Below are 17,610 nucleotides of genomic sequence, written 5' to 3'. Positions count from 1 at the left end.
TCCAGGGACTGGAAGACAACACCAGAGAGCCTGCAGGCAGCTGAGGAGCTGGGAGGCGGGAGGGAGTGGTGGGGCGGCTGAGTGGATAGCACGGAGCTGAAGCTGCGTGGGAATGTCAGAGGGCCGCTGCCACATCTGACTTCTGGGAGAAGCAGTTAAAAGCTAAAGTGTGTTGGCTCCGGGTTTTTTTTTAAAGACATAGGTCGAGGGGACTTCCCTGGCGATCCAGTGGTTGAGACTTCACCTTCCAGTGCTGGGCTGCGAGTTTGATCCCTGGTAGGGAACTAACATCCCACATGCCTTGTGGCCAAAAAAAACCCCCCAAAACTAAAAACATAAAAAAATACTGCTGCCCATCCCCCAACAACAGATCAAATGTAACAGGTGTGCAGACAAGACCTGTTGTGCTGTGGCTCAAGGGCAGCCATGTTGTAACTGTCAGACTTTGTTCTGAATGACTTTGGCCTTAGAGCCTGGGGCAGGCAACAGGGTGCTGTCTTCCCCACTGACTGGCTGGCTTCTTCCTTCCCTCCCTTTCTTCTTTCACTAAATTCATCACCAAGCACCTTCCTCATGCCGGGCACCTTGCCAGGCGGTGGGCATAGGTCAGCAGACAAGCTGGGACCCTGCGTCTCTTCCAGGAAACGCAGTTAATGGTGTTGGGCAGCATCGCATTGGGCCACTACAGTGGTCCCAGAAGAGAACACTTGGCCGACTGGAGCCTTGGGCTTCTCTCAGCCCCCTTCCCGATGGCCCTGCTGTCTGTCAAGGGGGCACTAATTTTAAATCTGGAAGCCTGACCTGGAGGAGAATTTGGCTCCGGCTGTTCAGCCAGGTTCAGCTCATCACCGGCATAGCCCGCAGTGGGTTCAGAGCTCCGGCCGCAGCAATCAGGGTTTTCTATTTCAGGAATGCACAATTGCTTTGTTTCTTCCTGAGTGCATCCAGACAGACAGCCTAGACTAATCCCTTTCCCCTTGTACTTTACTTAAGGCCAGAGCTGTAAATAAAATGCTATCATACAGTGAGGTAAGTTCCTGATCTCATTGCATACCCTGTCTGAGTGCCCGGACACAATAAGTGATGGTGTATGAGCTGCACTGCAGCGCCTGACCACAGACCCCAAATCCTCCCAGCCAAGGGCAGGAGGATCCTGTTGCCCCAACGGCTGGGCCCACGTTCTTTTTTTTTTTTAATTAAAAAAAGTGGTTCTTCTTTTTTTTTTTTTTTGGCCACTCTGTGCCTCATGAGGGATCTTAGTTCCCCAACCAGAGACTGAACCTGCAACCCCTGCAGAGGAAGTTCAAGGTCCTAACCACTGGACCACCAGGGAAGCCTCTTCCACGTTCTTTCTAAGAGACTGTGGCTGGCATCCCCCTCCTGAATCTTGTTTCTGTGTCCACCTGGGACCGTTGCCTTTCCTTGATTGTAAGAAACGGCTGTATCCCAAGCCAGGTGGTAGAGAGGGCTCGCTACACCAACACAGTGGCGCCTCTGGTAAGGCGGGTGGGAAGTGCAGCCAGGCACTGGAGACGGAGCCCGGAAGGCTGCCTCTCTCGTCTTTAGTGTGTGTGGGTCTCATCTCTGCTGCCTTCTGCCTCTGCTCTTTCCTTGCCCCTCCCCACTCTCTTCCTCTGCTGTCACATGTTTATCCAAACGGCCCGGCCAGCCCTGGTCCACACAGTCTAGTTTTAAGACTGTCCCTAGCCTGACTTCCAGTCTGAACTTCCAGTTACAAAGGCTGAGAAGGGAGGATGCTGTGGCCCCAGGTGATGTCCGTTTTGGCCCACCTGGTTGTGGCCAGCAGGGGTGAGATCTCCAAGAAGAGGGTGCGGCCCAGGGAGCTCCCCAGGACACGTGTGTCTGATGCCCCTCCTCTGCCATTTCTGCTCTCCGCAGTGTCTGAGCCCCTCCTACCTGCCCCTGCGGTGTATGGCCGGAGGCTGTGGGCGGCTGCTCCGCGGACCCGAGAGCTGCTCCCTGGGCTGTGCTCAGGCAACCCAGTGCGCCCTCTGCCTGCGGCGCCCCCACTGTGGCTGGTGTACTTGGGGGGCCCAGGATGGGGGCGGCCGCTGCCTGGAGGGTGGACTCAGTGGCCCCCGTGACGGTGAGACAGACGGCTTTGGGGATGGGGTGAGGAGGGCTGGCGCCTGTCTGGGTTCCGATATGGGGGTTGGTGTGGAGAATGAACTTGCGGGCCCTCATAGGTGGTGTTAGGGGAAAGTGGGAGCAAGGGCCAGGGTGGCTGGGTGGGAGGTACAGAGGCTCTTGCCTCCCAACGAAGCCTGGTATCCTCATATCAGGGCTGACGTGTGGGCGACCTGGGGCCTCTTGGGCCTTTCTTTCCTGCCCCCCGGAGGACGAATGTGCCAACGGGCACCATGACTGCAATGAGACACAGAACTGCCACGACCGGCCCCACGGTTACGAGTGCAGCTGCAAGGCAGGCTACACCATGGACAAGTGAGGCTCCGGCTGGACCAGGGCTCTGGTGGGGTTGAGGGGAGCAGGCCAGACTGACCGTGGAGTGGGAGAGCCTGTGAGGAGCAGTTAAGGATGGGGCATGGACCCAAGCAGGATGCAAGGAAACACAGTCCAAGGTGTGGAGGAGGGCGTGAGGTAGGCGCTCGGTCCAGGGAGGGCAGGCTGGTATGTTGGTTTGAGAGGGTGCCCTGGAATGGGGGGCCGTCGCTCCCGCAGGAGGTTCTGGGCTGGACCCTGGAGCAGGGCAGTGATGGAACAGACCTGGGGCAGGGTGGACTAGTGAAGAAGAGGGTGGGTGGTTGGGGTGGGCTCTGAGAAGCTGTGAGGACCCTGACGCCAGCCAGGTCTGCCCTGTGGAGGGGGCGGCTGCTGCCCTGCCCTGACCCCCACCCCCTCCCCGCAGCGTGACGGGGCTGTGCCGCCCGGTGTGCGCCCAGGGTTGCGTGAATGGCTCGTGTGTGGAGCCCGACCACTGCCGCTGCCACTTCGGCTTCGTTGGCCGCAACTGCTCCACGGAGTGTCGCTGCAACCGTCACAGCGACTGCGCCGGCGTGGGGGCCCGCGACCACTGCCTGCTCTGCCACAACCACACCAAGGTGGCCGTCCGGGATCTCCAGGCCTGCCCCCGGGCCCTGCTGGCCTTCCGCCTGTGCTCAGGCATCTTGAGCCTCGTCCCAAGCCCCTGTCAGCTAGACGCAGGGAGGAGATGGCATAGCCCCATCTCAGGGGGGATGAAAGGACTGTGGGGACACCTTCTGGGGCTGTGTCACAGTGGGGTGCCTGGGAATAGTGTGACAGTTAGTGCTGGGCCAGGGAGGGTGAGCATGTGGAACAGCATTTAGGATCAGGTAGGGAATGGCTTTCTGACCTCAACACCCCGGACTGAAGGGGACTGAGACCCCGTCACTGGAGGTGTGCAAATGAAGGTGGAGGGCCAAACGGTAGAGGGGCTGGGGTGGCCCAAGCCAAATGCCGGAGCCACTGCTGCCTTCCCATGGTGCTCTCAGGAAGTGGAAAGTGTTAGTTGCTCAGTTGTGTCCAACTCTCTGCGACCCTGTGGACTGTTGCCTGCCAGGCTCCTCTGTCCATGGAATACTGGAGTGGGTAGCCACTCTTCTGCAGGCCAGGGATCAAACCTGGGTCTCCTGCATTGCAGGCAGGTTCTCTACTGTCTGAGCCACCAGAGAAGCTGGGTGCTCTCAGAACCTCCCCCCACTCTCACACCCACTAGGACCCTTCACTGCCTCTGACCACTCTGTCCCTGGTTTCCAGGGCAGCCACTGTGAGCAGTGCCTCCCACTGTTCGTGGGTTCAGCCGTGGGGGGAGGGACCTGCCGGCCCTGCCACGCCTTTTGTCGCGGCAACAGCCACGTCTGCGTCTCCAGGAAGGAGCTTGAGATAGCCAGGAGGGAGCCGGAGAAATACTCGCTGGATCCAGATGAGGTGAAAGAGGCTGGGGTCCTGAGCTCCTGGGTCTGAAGGAGGGGTCTGGTCCGTGTTGGTTGGCGATCGCCCTGTCCTCCCTTGGCCAGATTGAACAGTGGGTGACAGAGGGTCCCAGTGAAGATGAGGCTGTGTGTGTGCACTGCCAGAATAACAGCTACGGGGATAAGTGTGAGAGCTGCCTCCACGGCTACTTTCTCCTCGACGGGAAATGCACCAAGTAAGTGGAGGCGGGCCAGGGACCTCCGCCTTGCCCAATAGGAGCAGCTCTGAGAGCCCGAGTCCTCTCCCCAGTCCTCAGCCCTCAGGCAAGGATGAGGTCCCATGAAGCCAGGGTTGGGGGCAATAGATAGACTCAGGTGGGAGACCTTCCACCTCAGAGGCTGGTACTGAAATGCAGGCTGCTAAGCAGCCCTGGTGGAGACTGTTAGGCAGAGAGACTGCCCTGGGATGCCTCTGGTGGGCCAGTGGTTAAGAATCCACCTTCTGATGCAGGGGACGTGGGTTCCATCCCTGATCCAAGAACTAAGATCCCACATGCTGGGGAGCAACTAAGCCTGTGCACTGCAACTTGAGAGCCCACATGCCACAATGAAGACCCAGCGCAGCCAAAAATTAAAAAACATTTTTAATTTAAAAATAAAAAATAGAGAGGACCCTGAGGGAGACGCCTCACGCCAGTCTCCCCATTCCATCCCCTTCCTTCTGACCCTGGAGTCCGTCCAACCTAGGTTCTAATCCTGACTTAGCCACCGAACAGCTCTGTGGCCTTGGGGTAAACGGCTTGACTGCTGTGAGCCTCAGCTTCCTCTTCTGGCCTCACAGATTGTAGCATCCAGCCTGGCCCCTGTAGGTCATGGGAGCTCTATAACCCGCATCTTCTTCCCTCTCTTCAGATGCCAGTGTAATGGCCACGCAGACACGTGTAATGAGCAGGATGGGACAGGCTGCCCATGTCAGAACAACACAGAGACAGGCACGTGCCAGGGCAGCTCCCCCAGTGACCGCCGAGACTGCTACAAATACCAGGTACGGCTGGAGATGCAAGTTACGGGTCAAGGGCACCAAGCCCAGAAGAGGTCCGAGCTGGGATGAGGCAGCCTGGCTCAGGCAGGACTGACAATATGGTTCTGGTATATGTGGTACTGGGGATCAAGGTCAGCTTGATAAACTGATCCCTACGGAGAAGGCAATGGCACCCCACTCCAGTACCCTTGCCTGGAAAATCCCATGGACGGAGGAGCCTGGTGGGCTGTAATCCATGGGGTCGCTAAGAGTCGGACACGAATGAGCGACTTCACTTTCACTTTTCACTTTCATGCATTGGAGAAGGAAATGGCAACCCACTCCAGTGTTCCTGCCTGGAGAATCCCAGGGACAGGGGAGCCTGGTGGGCTGCCGTCTGTGGGGTCGCACAGAGTTGGACATGACTGAAGCGACTTAGCAGCAGTAGCAGTCAGTGTCAGGCCCTCAGCGTAATACTGGGAACCCAGAAATGAGCCTCCTGGGGGGCTTTCAGGGTGGTAAGGAGACAGGCTCCATTACAGGTAGTCACAACTTAAAGATGGCAAATGCTGGAAAACTCATATCATAGTAGCTGAGCAAAAAACAAAATGTGGCTCTCAAAACTGAGTTCTGGAGTCTGCCTTCAGGACTGGCCAGATCCAGGTGCTCACACCTGGGATTGACCAGGGTCAGTCCAAGCTCCAAACCCACAGCTGTCTGACCCGGGACAGGTGTCACCCAGGACCAGTTTTGCTTTCTTGATGTTTAATCAAAAGGCCTGTTGGTCTTTGTCTGAACAGACAGCTTTGGAGATGAGTTCAGACCTTCTCCTCCAGCAGCTCTGTTTGGGGGCTCTGATAAAGCAGTTTCTTTCATTTCTAATGACAGCAGTTGTTGCTGTTCAGTTGCTCAGTCATGTCTGACTCTTTGCCACCCCATGGATGGTAGCTCACCAGGGTCCTCTGTCCATGGGATTCTCCAGGCAAGAGTACTGGAGTAGGTTGCTATTTCCTTCTCCAGGGGATCTTCCTGACCTAGGGATCAAATCTGCGTCTCCTGCATTGGTAGGCAGATTCTTTACCACTGAGCCACCTGGGAAGCACCCAGTGATAACAGTGGTAGTTACTATATAGGGAGTGCTTGCCACTGAGTTGGAGTTATGCCACAGATACAGTGGAGACAGCACACACACGGAAGGCTCAGGAAGGCTGTGCTGAGGCCTCAGTGAGCTGTGGGCAGAAGAGGAAGAGGCTCAGAGACCTGTCCGGGGTCAAACAGCTGCATGGGTTTGGAGCTTGGATTGGCTCTGGTCAACCTCAGAGACTGAGTGATTTCTACTGGACTGCAGGAATCAAGTGAGCTGTTACCCATCCACTCATTCATTCCGCACATATTTACTGAGCACCTAGTTACACCAGGCACTACGCAGAGGGCTGGGACACAGAAGGGAACAAAACAGGCAAAATGTTCTGTCCTTCCCTGGTGGCTCAGACGGTAGAGAATCTGCCTGCAATGCAGGAGACCTGGGTTTGATCTCTGGGTCAGGAAGATCCCCCGGAGAGGGAAATGACAAGCTACTCCAGTATTCTTGCCTGGAGAACTTCACGGTCAGAGGAACCTGGTGGGCTTGAGGTCGTAAAGAGTCAAGCATGACTGAGTGACTTAATGCTTTCACTTTCTGGCAAACTCATGGAGAAGTCCAGCAATAAACAGAAAAATAAGTCAGACACCCAGGGTGTTAGTGATGAGCAGTAAGGAGGAAAATGAAGCAGAGAGGAGGGCTCGGGGGTGTGGGGGAGTGGAAATGGTAGATACAGTGGCCAAGAAAGGCCTGAGCGAGAAGGTGTCACTCAAGGTGACACTTGAGTAAAGACCCGATGGACGTGAGGACACTGGACATTCAGACTTGGGGGAGCAGGGGAGCGATCCAGGCAGAGGCTCAACCAGTACAAAGGCCCCGAGGGAGGACCTACTTGTTACAGTCAGAAACAGCAAGGCCAGCAGGCCAGGCGGGCCCACTCGTGCGGAGCCTATGATTTCAGCAGTGTTTGCTCCCCGGGTACAGAGGAAGAGTCTCCAGTTCAGCAAGGGTAGGTCACTAGTCCAAGGCCACATGGCTAGGGAGGTGGTCAAGCCAGGATTCAACAGAGCTCTGCATCGCTGTGTCTCAGAGTTCCAGAGGCTTCGCCATCAGGGTGCTGTGCTTGCTGGGGTAACACCAGGAACCGCAGTGCTGGAGTGTAGGCTGCCGTTGGTGTCCACACTGTCAGGGATGTTTGGGGGGGCGGGGTCACAGGGAAGCTGCTGGGACATGGGGACAACTAATCAGTAGATACAAAATAGAGGACCTGGTACAGTGGCAGAGGTTACTTACCAGTAGGTACAAAATACAGTCTGTCTCCTTGGAGGACTGGACACTGAGTTGCTTCACCCTGCCCTGCCTGCAGTGTGCCAAGTGCCGAGAGTCATTCCACGGGAGCCCGCTAGGGGGCCAGCAGTGCTACCGCCTCATCTCCGTGGAGCAGGAGTACTGCCTGGACCCCACGTCCCAGACCAACTGTTTCCACGAGCCCAAGCGCCGGGCTCTGGGCCCCGGCCGCACGGTTCTTTTTGGAGTGCAGCCCAAGTTCACCAATGTGGACATCCGCCTGACGCTGGACGTGACCTTTGGTGCCGTGGACCTCTATGTCTCCACCTCCTATGACACCTTCGTGGTCCGCGTGGCTCCTGACACTGGTGTCCACACCGTGCATATCCAGCCGCCACCGCCTCCCCCACCCCCCCCACCCCCTGCTGATGGTGGTCCCCGGGGACCTGGGGATCTGGGGGGACCCGGGGCTGGAGGTGGGCCGGCTACCCCAGCAGAGCCGCGAGTGCGGGAGGTCTGGCCACGGGGCCTGATCACCTACGTGACAGTGACAGAGCCGTCGGCGGTGCTGGTGGTCCGTGGCGTGAGGGACCGGCTGGTCATCACCTACCCGCACGAGCACCACACCCTCAAGTCCAGCCGCTTCTACCTGCTCCTGTTGGGTGTGGGAGACCCAAGTGGGCCCAGTGCCAATGGCTCAGCTGACTCGCAGGGCTTGCTCTTCTTCCGGCAGGACCAGGCCCACATTGACCTGTTTGTCTTCTTCTCCGTCTTCTTCTCCTGCTTCTTCCTCTTCCTCTCGCTCTGTGTGCTGCTCTGGAAGGCCAAGCAGGCCCTGGACCACCGGCAGGAACAGCGCCGGCACCTGCAGGAGATGACCAAGATGGCCAGCCGCCCCTTCGCCAAGGTCACCGTCTGCTTCCCGCCGGACCCTGCTGCCCCAGCCCCTGCCTGGAAGCCTGCCGGGCTCCCGCCACCCGCCTTCCGCCGCTCTGAGCCCTTCTTGGCACCCTTGCTGCTGACGGGGGCCGGCGGGCCCTGGGGACCTGTAGGAGGCGGCTGCTGCCCACCGGCCATCCCCACCACCACTGCCGGCCTGCGAGCCGGGCCTATCACCCTTGAGCCCACCGAGGATGGCATGGCTGGCGTAGCCACACTGCTGCTCCAACTGCCTGGTGGGCCCCACGCACCCAACGGCGCCTGCCTGGGGTCAGCGCTCGTCACACTGCGGCACCGGCTGCACGAGTACTGCGGCGGCGGCGGGGGCGCTGGGGGCAGTGGGCACGGGGCTGGTGCGGGCCGGAAGGGGCTGCTGAGCCAGGACAACCTCACCAGCATGTCCCTCTGACCCTTGGCGGGACCTTCAGCCCCAGCAGTCGAGTCCCTTTAGGGTGGCCGCCCTGGACTTGGGGCCCCTCCAACTGGGACACTGTGTTCTCAGAGACCTCCGGTTTCTTTCCCCTGGGGGGAGGGTCCCCAGACACAGCCTTCTTTGTTCTGCGTTCAACAATTACTGATTACCTACTATGCGCCAGGTACTGTTGAAGACACTGGGCGTGAGTAGGAACCGAGACAGTCAAGGTCTCTGGTCTCGCGGGAGTTTAGGTCCCAGTGCCGGGAGTCAGTCTACGTGCGCATGCGCGCGCTCACGCACAAACGAGGAAAAGCATGTCTGAACCGGACTAGCGGTGTGAGTTAGCAACGGGGTGAGGGACCTTGGGGTCGTCACTTGTTCAGTGTGCGAAGCTCGACTTTAAGAAGGAAACCGACTGTGGGAGGAGCTGTGGGGAGCGGGATCCAGGCAGAAGGAACTGCGAGGACAGAGGCGGGAAGTGGCTGATGGGAAGTGGCTGATGTTACTGAAAAGGGTCGGAAAGCTGGCCAGTGTGGCCCTGACCAGATGTGCAGAGGCGGTGGGGTCAGGGTCGAGCAGGGGGCGGATCACCCGGGGCCCATCGACCCCGAGTAGGACTTGGGGTTTTATTCTCAGGGCATTGGGAAGCCATTGGACAGTCTTCTGAGGGAGAATGACAGGATCCGATGTATTTAAGAGGTCACTCAGCTGTGTGGAGAATAGACAAGAGATGCCGAGAGAAGCCGCAGGGGGACAGGACCCGAGATGGGCCAGGTCAGGGCAGAGGCTGTGAGGAGTCTGGGACAGAAGTGGGAGGTGAGTGGAAGGATGTTATCATGGCATACATGGACATCGGAGTAGGGGAGGGAAGGAGGCCAGGCTGACGCCAGCTTTGTGGCCCAAACTGTGGGCCAAGGTGGGACAGACTGGGGCTGTGGGGGAAGATTAGTAGGAGTCCAGCTTTGGACCTGAGATGCCTTTCAGCAACATCTCCTCGGTCAAGTCCCACCAGGGACACAGCTGCTGCCCTGAGGATCTCGGCAGAGGGGGGTGAGTGTGGGGGTTGGCCCAGTAGTGAAGGAGGGGTGCTGCTGAGAGGAGACTGGAAGTGGAGCCGCCCAGCGAGCCACAGCAAGATGCTGTTTCTGCTACCACGAGGCTGCAGGGACAAGCTCAGGTGGTGTTCCCCAATACCCGGGCCAGTGTCGCTGCGCTGCCAGGGCGCATGAGGAGACAAAGCCCCTGCCTGAGATGCCGGCCTGGGTGAGGTTGTGGGGGAGGGGGATACCCAGGTTGGGAATAGAAATGACAGTTTTCAACCTACAGCTCTCTTCCCAGATGACGTTGCCTTGAAGCAGCATCTGGCCTTTCCCCAGGGCCTCCCCTCACCCCAGCTGCCACCTTGGACTTCTGAGCCCTTCTGTCCCTAGGACTGCCCCGCCTCCCCCATTCCTGACCATCTTGAACTTCGGACTCCTTCTTTCCCAAGACTCCACCCCCCCAGCTGTGTTTTGGACCTTGGAAAGTGGGGACCCTGTGTCTTCCTGTCTGCTGGGGGCCTTCGTCTAAGAGGCTGATCCCTGTGTGCCATCAGAGGCTGTGGGAAATTGGGGGAGCAGTAAAAGCAACAAATAAAGAGTGTGTGGAAGACCCGGTATCCAGTGCCGTCTGTAGTAGATGGGCTGGCTTGGCTCTCTGACCTGGCACCTGAGAGCTGGTTACGTCGGATAAACATCCTTATCTTGGTGCCCCCGCCCCCCAAGCCATGTGGCCAGGGCCTGACTCTTCACCATGTCTTCTGGTGGGCATGGGGGTGGTACCACTACAGAAGCTCTTGTTGCCCAGAAGGTGTGAACTGAGGGGACCTGAGGGCAGTGAGACCTTTTACCCTTGCCCAGATCCCTATCGAGAAGAGACCCTTACTCAGCTCAGGAAGGAAAACAGCCTGCCTTGGTCCCAAGTTCGGGTTTTATTCTGGCCCCTGACATTAAGTGAACTCAGGCGGCACAAAGACTGAAATGAGGCCTTGGCACAGTGAGTGTTCTCCATTTCAAGTAGATTCTCAACCCAAATGGAAAGCAGCATGGAAACATCTGTTTGCCAGTCCCCTGGGTGAGCAAGAGCCCTGTTGTGAGGGAAGGTAGGGACAGGAGACCCCATCCCTTCAGTGTGGCTGGGAGTGTTCAACAGTGTACTTGTGGGGGGCATCCCTGGTGGCTCAGTGATAAAAAAATCCACTTGCCAATGCAGGATAGAGGGGTTCGATCCCTGATCTGGGAAGATCCCACATGCCACGGAGCAACTAAGCCCAGGTGCCACAACCACTGAGCCTGTGCTCTAGCATCGGAGCCAAAACCTCTGAGGCCTGACAAGCCCATGCTCCCCAACGAGAAGCTGCTGCAACAAGAAACCTTCGCCCTGCAACTAGAGAGTAACCTTGTAGCAAGGAAGACCCAGCACAGCCAAAAATAAAGAAATGAAAAAAAAATTTTTTTAAGTTAACTTTCTGCAAACCCAGCCCTGAGGCACAGGCTGGCCACCTCTGATATTTAGCCAAGAACACAGAAATGTGTTGCATCGAGGGGGCCAGTGAGCCCTCAGTGCAGTCTGTGACTATCATGATTTTTTCAGACTTGATGGGCAGTTTAAGGAATTTGGGGGGATTACTCTGCCCACACACATTTTGCCTTCATGAGATGATAGTCGCACCTGACCTCCAGGACGTGACTGTGAACTTACATCGCTAAGTATCAATGCTGGATGGCTCGCTTGATCTTTTCATTTTATCTTTCCAACAACCAATTGTATGAGGTAGGTACCACGTAGTGTCCATCTTGCAGATGAAAAAACAGTACTTCATAGACATTATGGAGAAGGAAATGGCAACCCACTCCAGTACTTGTGCCTGGAAAATCCCATGGACCAAGGAGCCTGGTAGGTTACAGTCCATGGGGTCACAAAGACTCAGATGGCGAGTGAGCGACTTCACTTTCTTTTTCTTTGAGTGACAGCTGCCATACGAACCCAGACCTTCTGACTCTCTCACCCACGTTCCTGACCACCAGGCTCTTCCACACCCCAAGGAAGGACGGCATTACTCAGCACAGATTGACCTCACTGAAAGCTATCTCAGCGCAGAGCAGACGCCAGGAGTCGGTGTTCAAAATGGCCAATTTGTGCTCAGGATAAGGCAGAATTGTCCAACTGGGGAAGCTACAGTGGGACATGCTGCCTCAGGGAGTCTGGAGCCAGTGGTCACGCATAACCAGAAAGGAGCTGAGGTTCTTCCAGACTCCTACATGTTGTGCTCAGACCCTTTGGTAAGGCCTCTGCCTAACACTCACGCTGTGACTTTGCCTTCCTAAGCAGAACATTTGCTCTTGGACTGGATTTTTCCTCTGGGACAGAGCTACCCTCCCTCCAACCCTGCTATGTAGATGTCCCTGTACAGATGCCCCATGGCGTGTGTTCCTCCTTCCTCCATGTCAGCCCCTTGCCTGGCACCTCTCCCTAGTATCCACACACCTGAATGCAAGAGGCTCATAGTGAAGTGAGAGAAAGCCTGGACACGGGAGGCTAGGGACCTGGATTCTAGCCTGTGTGTGGCCACTCACATCCTAGGGACTTCAGGAGAAATTTTACCAAGGGCCTACAGCACTCCAGCACTGCGCTTGGTGCTTGGCATGAGTTTTCATTTGATTTTTTAATTTATTTGGCGGTGCTGGGTCCTAGCTGTAGCACGCGGGATCTTTAGTTGTGGCATGCGGGATCTAGTTCCCCAACCAGGGATCAAACATGGGCCCCCTACACTGGATGTGCGGAGTCTTGGCCACTGGACCACCAGGGAAGTCCCAGGGAGGCCTCGCTCTTAAGATGACGTGAGCAGCAGTGAAGGAATCAGCCATAAGGACATCTGAGGAAAGAACTCTGAGTTGCGGGAAGAGCCAGAGCAAAGATCCTAACATGGGAGCATGCCTAACATTTCAGAGAAACAATAAAGAGCCTCCTGTGGAATAAAGAGAATAAAGAGGGAAGGTCACAGGGGGGAAAAAGAGGCAGATTGTGCAGGTCCTTGAGTTGCTGTGGGGATGCTGTTTCTTTCTCTTTTTTTTTTTGTTAATACTTATTTTTATCTGTGTCATACCTTAGCTGTGTCTTGTGGCTCACAGGCTTATTGCTCTCTAGCATGTGTGATCTTAGTTCCCCGGCCAATGGTTGAACTCATTTCCCTTGCATTGGAAGGCAGATTCTTAACCACTGGACCACCAGGGAAGTCCCCAAACTCTGGCTTTTTCCTCCATGCAGGAGGTGCCATCAGAGGGTTCTGAGCCCAGGAGACATGTGATCTACTTCCACACATGTCCACAGGGCTCCTCTGTGGGGGAGAAACTAAAAACGGGCTGGAGGTAAGGCAGGAAGCTCAGTGGCGGAGCCACTGTGGTTGGAACAAGTCTTGCAGTAGAGTGGGGAGAAGGGAGACTCTGGATATGTTCTGAAAGTAGAACCACCAGAATTTGTGGGGGCAAGAGGCTCAGAAAGTTTTATTAATTTACTAAGATAACACAGCTAGTAAGTGGCAAGAGTCACTGGACAGGTCTGTCCAGTGTTGAAACCTGAACAGTTTCTAATCTGCTAGTTGCTTTTGCAATAGAGGGTGGATTGAATCAGATGATCCTTGAGTGTTCCTTTCAGCTCTAGAATTTTAAACCTGACAGTTCTGTGCTTTGAAGACAGAGCCCTCAAATCTGTTAGCACTGTATGTAGACCAAGAGTCCACAGGCAATGACTGAGCAAGGGGACTCCTAAATTTGTTCTTTGAAGGGTTAGTGTCTGCATGGTTCCCAGACAGCCTTTCTGGGTTTGCTTCTTTTCAGGCTCCGGTCAGAGCTTTAGGTTGGCACCTAAGGAGTTAGTGGTTTTACTTTGTTAGCGAGGACTCCCCGACTTAGTGAAGGAAGAGACTTGCCAACGACGTACACAGCAGATGCAGGTCAAGCATCTTCCTCTGGAACTCCCTCCACACCTAGGCATCTCCCTTGTGTCCCCGCCTCCCCCATCGAACCTCCTTCTCCACCCCGATTCCTTCCCTGGGAGAAAAAGGATGTAGGCGGAGTTGGTTTTCAGGTTTTTATTGTGGTCGCATTTTTGGTGAGGGATGGGGTGGAGGGGCAGGCCCTCCCAGGAGAGGGCAGAGGAGGGCAGGCGTCACGGTGGGGAAAAGGAGAAGGGTGGGGGCGAGGGGCAAGGAGAAGGTGGGGGAAACTTCTTTACTCTCGGATCTTCAGTTCCCGCGCCATCTGACAGAGGGCGCAGGGCAAACAAAAGGTGAGGGCCGCCCAGTCCTTCCCGACGGAGCCCTGGAGGGTGGGAGAGAGAGGTTAGCAGCCCTAACCTGGCACCCGAGGAGGCCAGTCCCCCAGCCCTCGGCTCCCACGGGTCCCGGGCGCGCACGCACCTGGATGCGGTAGCGCTCGCGCATGCCGGTGCGCAGGGAGTGCAGGCCTCCGGGCAGGTAGGGCGTGCAGCAGCACTCGCCGAAGTCGTCGGAGATGCGGCAGGCGAGGCACAGGGGGGCGAAGGTGCCGCACAGACCTGGAGCGCACGCAAGGCGCTAAGGGCGGGGCCCACCGGCTGCCTCCGGGCGGCTCCGCCTCGGAGAGGGGCGAGGCGGGGTCCGCGGGGCGCCGGGTGAGGGTCCCAGAGGCTACTGAGTGTTGAAAGAAGTGAAAGTCCCAGAGGAAATTAGGGGCCCGAAGAGTAAGGGTTTCTAGAGCGGGAAAGAGGGTTTAAAGAAGGAGTTGGAGCCACAAGGAAAACAGTCGAGGGTGCAAGGGGGACGAGGAGGGTCCCCGTGAGAGTTGGAAGGTGTGAAGCCAGGATCCTAGGGAGTATCGGGCGTCGGAGAAAGGCGGGAGGGTTAGAGACCGGGGATTCAAGGCCCACGGAAGGGACCGGGGAGTGGGGTGAGGAGGGCGAGGAGGGTGACCCTCCTTCCCCTCCCGCTCCTTCCCAGGTCTGGAGAGGGAGCGACAGAGCACTCACAGACGGGCATGTCGTTGCAGCAGTCCGTGAGGCCGGTGTGCCAGTCACTGAGCTGGGTCTGGTAGCATGTGCTGGCGCTTTGGGGCTGACTGGTCACTGGGTAGGACATGGCTGCAGAGGGAGGCGGCGGGGGTCAGCGGGCAGCCTCGCAGCACCTCCCCGGCCCTGGCACCTCTGCCGCCCCTCCCTCTGCCGGGCAGTCCGGGCAAGGCCACCAGGCCGCCCACCGAGGGGACACCACTGCGTCTTCCCAGTCCCTGCCGCCACTTCTCGGCATCGCCACCCCCGTTCTGTCCCCGGGGTTGCTGCATGTCTGGTTCAGCTGGGGGTAAGGGGGGCATCCTGCAGGTCTAGGGGAGGTTGGCGCCACATGTGGGCGGGGCCGAGACGTGCCGCCGCCTCCTCCAGGTCTGGGCTTGGGGTGCTGGGTTCCCGCGTTTCAGGGCTTCTGGGGTGCAAGCAGGCGCCGTCTGTCTTCGAAGCCAGAGTGCCCAGGGGAAGGAAGTGGCCATGTTCCAGGGACTGGAAGGTTTGAGGGTCCATCCAGCGATCCCACCTTTGCCTTTCACGTTGTCGTGCATCTCAAACTGCATCTTGCTGGCTCTGAGGAGGTGGCGTTGGGGATGGCAGAGGTGGCGGCGGTGACAGCGTCAGAGTCTGCCCAGGGGGTGCTGGATACTGAGGGAGGTCAGGGCAAGGGGTGGGGCACTGGGGGCTGAGTTCTCAGGGGTAAGGATGCTGGGGAGAAAGAGGCCAAGTCAGCTTGCCTGCTAGGAAAGAATGGGACAGGGATGTATGGGGTTGGGGGCGAGAAACTCGCCCATCTCTGTACAGCTGCCCGACAGACCCCAGAGGACCCTCTTATACCAAAGGCAGTGCTGGAGAGAACGACCAAGAGACAGGCAGAGTCTGAGACAAGGGCAGAGAGAGATCAGAGCTGGGTGCCTATAGAGATGCTGCCAGTAGCACTCACACCTGCCCAGTACCTTTTTTTTCTGCAAGCCCATTTCACAGACAGAACACTGAGGCTCAGGGAGTTGAAGAAAAACACCTCATACCTGATGGCCCAGCCAAGAGGGTTAGCAGAGGGGGAACCAAGCCCCAGAACTTCCAAATTCAACCCAGTGTCAACAGGTTGAGAAGGGGGGGTGGTCACAGGGGCCATGAGGAAGACAGGGATGTCCAGAGAGGTAAGCAGTCAGAGGAATGTAAGGAGACAGATGTGGAGTCGGTTGGAGGAAGAACAGAGCAGAGGTGCCAGCCTCTGAACAGAGAGCTGTGCAGGGCGGATGCCCCTACCTGCAGGACTGCTGCGCGATGGTGGAGACAGAGGTATGGGTGACGCCTGGGCGCAGAGTGGCTTATAAATGGGCGGGCTGTGTGGTGCTGGGCGGGGCTCTGACAAAGATGCCCAGGGAGCCAAGCCGGTCTGGCTGACCCTCTTCTCCCCACTGGGATTTCCCCTCCCTTCCTCTCCATCCCTCATCCCAATTCTGCTCAGCCTCAGAGGATCTAGGAAATAGTGGGGGAGGGGGCCCAAGGGTGAGGAGCTGGGCGTAGAGGTCTAAAGCCAAGGAAGGCAGCAGAAAGACAGAGAGATGGAGACAGAGGGCAGAGGGGGAGGTGCACGGGGCACAGCTGTCCAGAGACCAAAGAGAGGGAGAGACAGAGAGACGGGGAGGGACTGGGAGGCAGAGAAGGCGAGGACCAGAGGGTAGAGAGAGACAAGGAGATTCAGAGAGATGGAGAGAGACAAGAAGACAGAGAGAGATGCTGAGACAGTGGGGCACAGACATCTGGGGAGAAGTAACAAGAAAGGGGAAGCCAGAGATTCAGAAAAGAGAAAACAAGTCAGGTGAGTGGGGGTGCCAGCCACTGGCCGACCCACGACCCACAGCTTCGGGGGAAGGGAAAGGGCGAGAAGAGAAAGGCCGGTTGATGCTCCCACCACCCTTAGTGAGGCCCCAACTTCCCTGGGAGTGGGGGCTTCGGGTCCTCCCATTCAGGCCCACCAGGCACATGGGGGGGCAGTGTGTTTGGGGGGTTGACCCATGCTGGAACCAAAGTAAATAAACACGCCTCACCCAACTCCAACTTCGGAAGGGAGGACGCTGGGAACTGAGAAACCTGTGGTTCCTGAAGGAGGAAGATGTGGTCCAGAATGCTTGAGTCCAAACAGAGCAGAGCACTGGGGGCCAGGACTCCTGGGTTTGAGGGCAGAAGGGGCTGGGAGTCCAGACTCTCAGGTCTAAGCTAGACTGTGTCCCTGAGTCAGGTAGGGGTCCTGGGATACCCAGACTGATGGCTTCCTGGGAAATGAAAGAGCTGGGGGCCTGGATGCCTGAGTCACCCAAAAGTCTCCCCTCAACAGGTCTGGCGGGGTTGGAGGTGACTCAGTGAAGGAAGCGGCATTAGAGCCGGGTGGATGAGGTTCCCAGCACGGGTGTCACTCCAAAAATGTAGGAGGCACTGGAAAATCGGGGTGTTAGCTGCAGAGGGAGTGGTGTCGTCACCATGCTGGGTATCACCTTACTGATCTGGGGTCCCGCTTTCCCCCAAGCCTTGGTCTCCTGGCACCACCCCGAAGTGGCTTGCTGTCCTTGTCCCAGACCTGAGGGCAGCACCCAGCCTCTTGCCCGTTGTCTCCATCACTTGGTCCTGGAGCCTGAATGTCTGGGAAACATCTCCGCGCTCTGTGCCCCATCTCTATTATTGTCTCTCTGGCTCTGAATCTCTCCTTTCTTTCTTTCTTTCCCCATCTCTGCAGATCTGTCTCCCAGTTTCTTCTGGTTCTCTGTCTCCTCATCTCTGAGGCCCTCCTCTCAAGTTCTGTGTCTCAGTGCCCTTATCCGGGAGTCTCTGCGCCCCTTCTTGGCATCTCTCCCCACCTTGAGGCCTGCTCCTTGGAGATAGC

General features: G+C 57.3%; 2 protein-coding genes across 2 annotated transcripts in view; one reads left to right on the top strand and one right to left on the bottom strand.

Moving 5' to 3' along the window:
- The window catches only part of MEGF8 (multiple EGF like domains 8), a 40,642-nt gene extending 30,373 nt beyond the window's left edge, over positions 1-10,269 (top strand). The window contains 7 exon segments of the mRNA XM_068993215.1: positions 1,900-2,107; positions 2,304-2,463; positions 2,888-3,080; positions 3,757-3,927; positions 4,017-4,147; positions 4,824-4,956; positions 7,380-10,269. Of these exon segments, the coding sequence (XP_068849316.1) occupies positions 1,900-2,107; positions 2,304-2,463; positions 2,888-3,080; positions 3,757-3,927; positions 4,017-4,147; positions 4,824-4,956; positions 7,380-8,648 (2,265 nt within the window). The 3' untranslated portion in view covers positions 8,649-10,269.
- Positions 10,270-13,921: 3,652 nt separating this feature from the next.
- CNFN (cornifelin) lies at positions 13,922-15,289 on the bottom strand. The gene is made up of 4 exons (XM_068993259.1): positions 15,253-15,289; positions 14,697-14,807; positions 14,110-14,246; positions 13,922-14,011 (listed from the first exon to the last, which is right to left on the bottom strand). Exons 1-4 carry the CDS (start codon positions 15,287-15,289, stop codon positions 13,922-13,924), a joined length of 375 nt encoding a protein of 124 aa, XP_068849360.1.
- Positions 15,290-17,610: the final 2,321 nt, after the last annotated feature.

This window comes from Capricornis sumatraensis, chromosome 20, assembly GCF_032405125.1.
Source record: "Capricornis sumatraensis isolate serow.1 chromosome 20, serow.2, whole genome shotgun sequence".
NCBI lineage: Eukaryota > Metazoa > Chordata > Mammalia > Artiodactyla > Bovidae > Capricornis > Capricornis sumatraensis.
This window is presented reverse-complemented; position numbering and strand designations above follow the sequence as displayed.

Bases quoted from the DNA above. Each gene is read 5' to 3' on its own strand.
- CNFN (XM_068993259.1), bottom strand. From the start codon at position 15,289: ATGCAGTTTGAGATGCACGACAACGTGAAAGGCAAAG. The intron at 14,247-14,696 runs GTGAGTGCTCTG...CGTGCGCTCCAG, and splicing joins CTGCAACGACATGCCCGTCT to GTCTGTGCGGCACCTTCGCC. The intron at 14,012-14,109 runs GTGCGTGCGCGC...CCCACCCTCCAG, and splicing joins GCGAGCGCTACCGCATCCAG to GGCTCCGTCGGGAAGGACTG.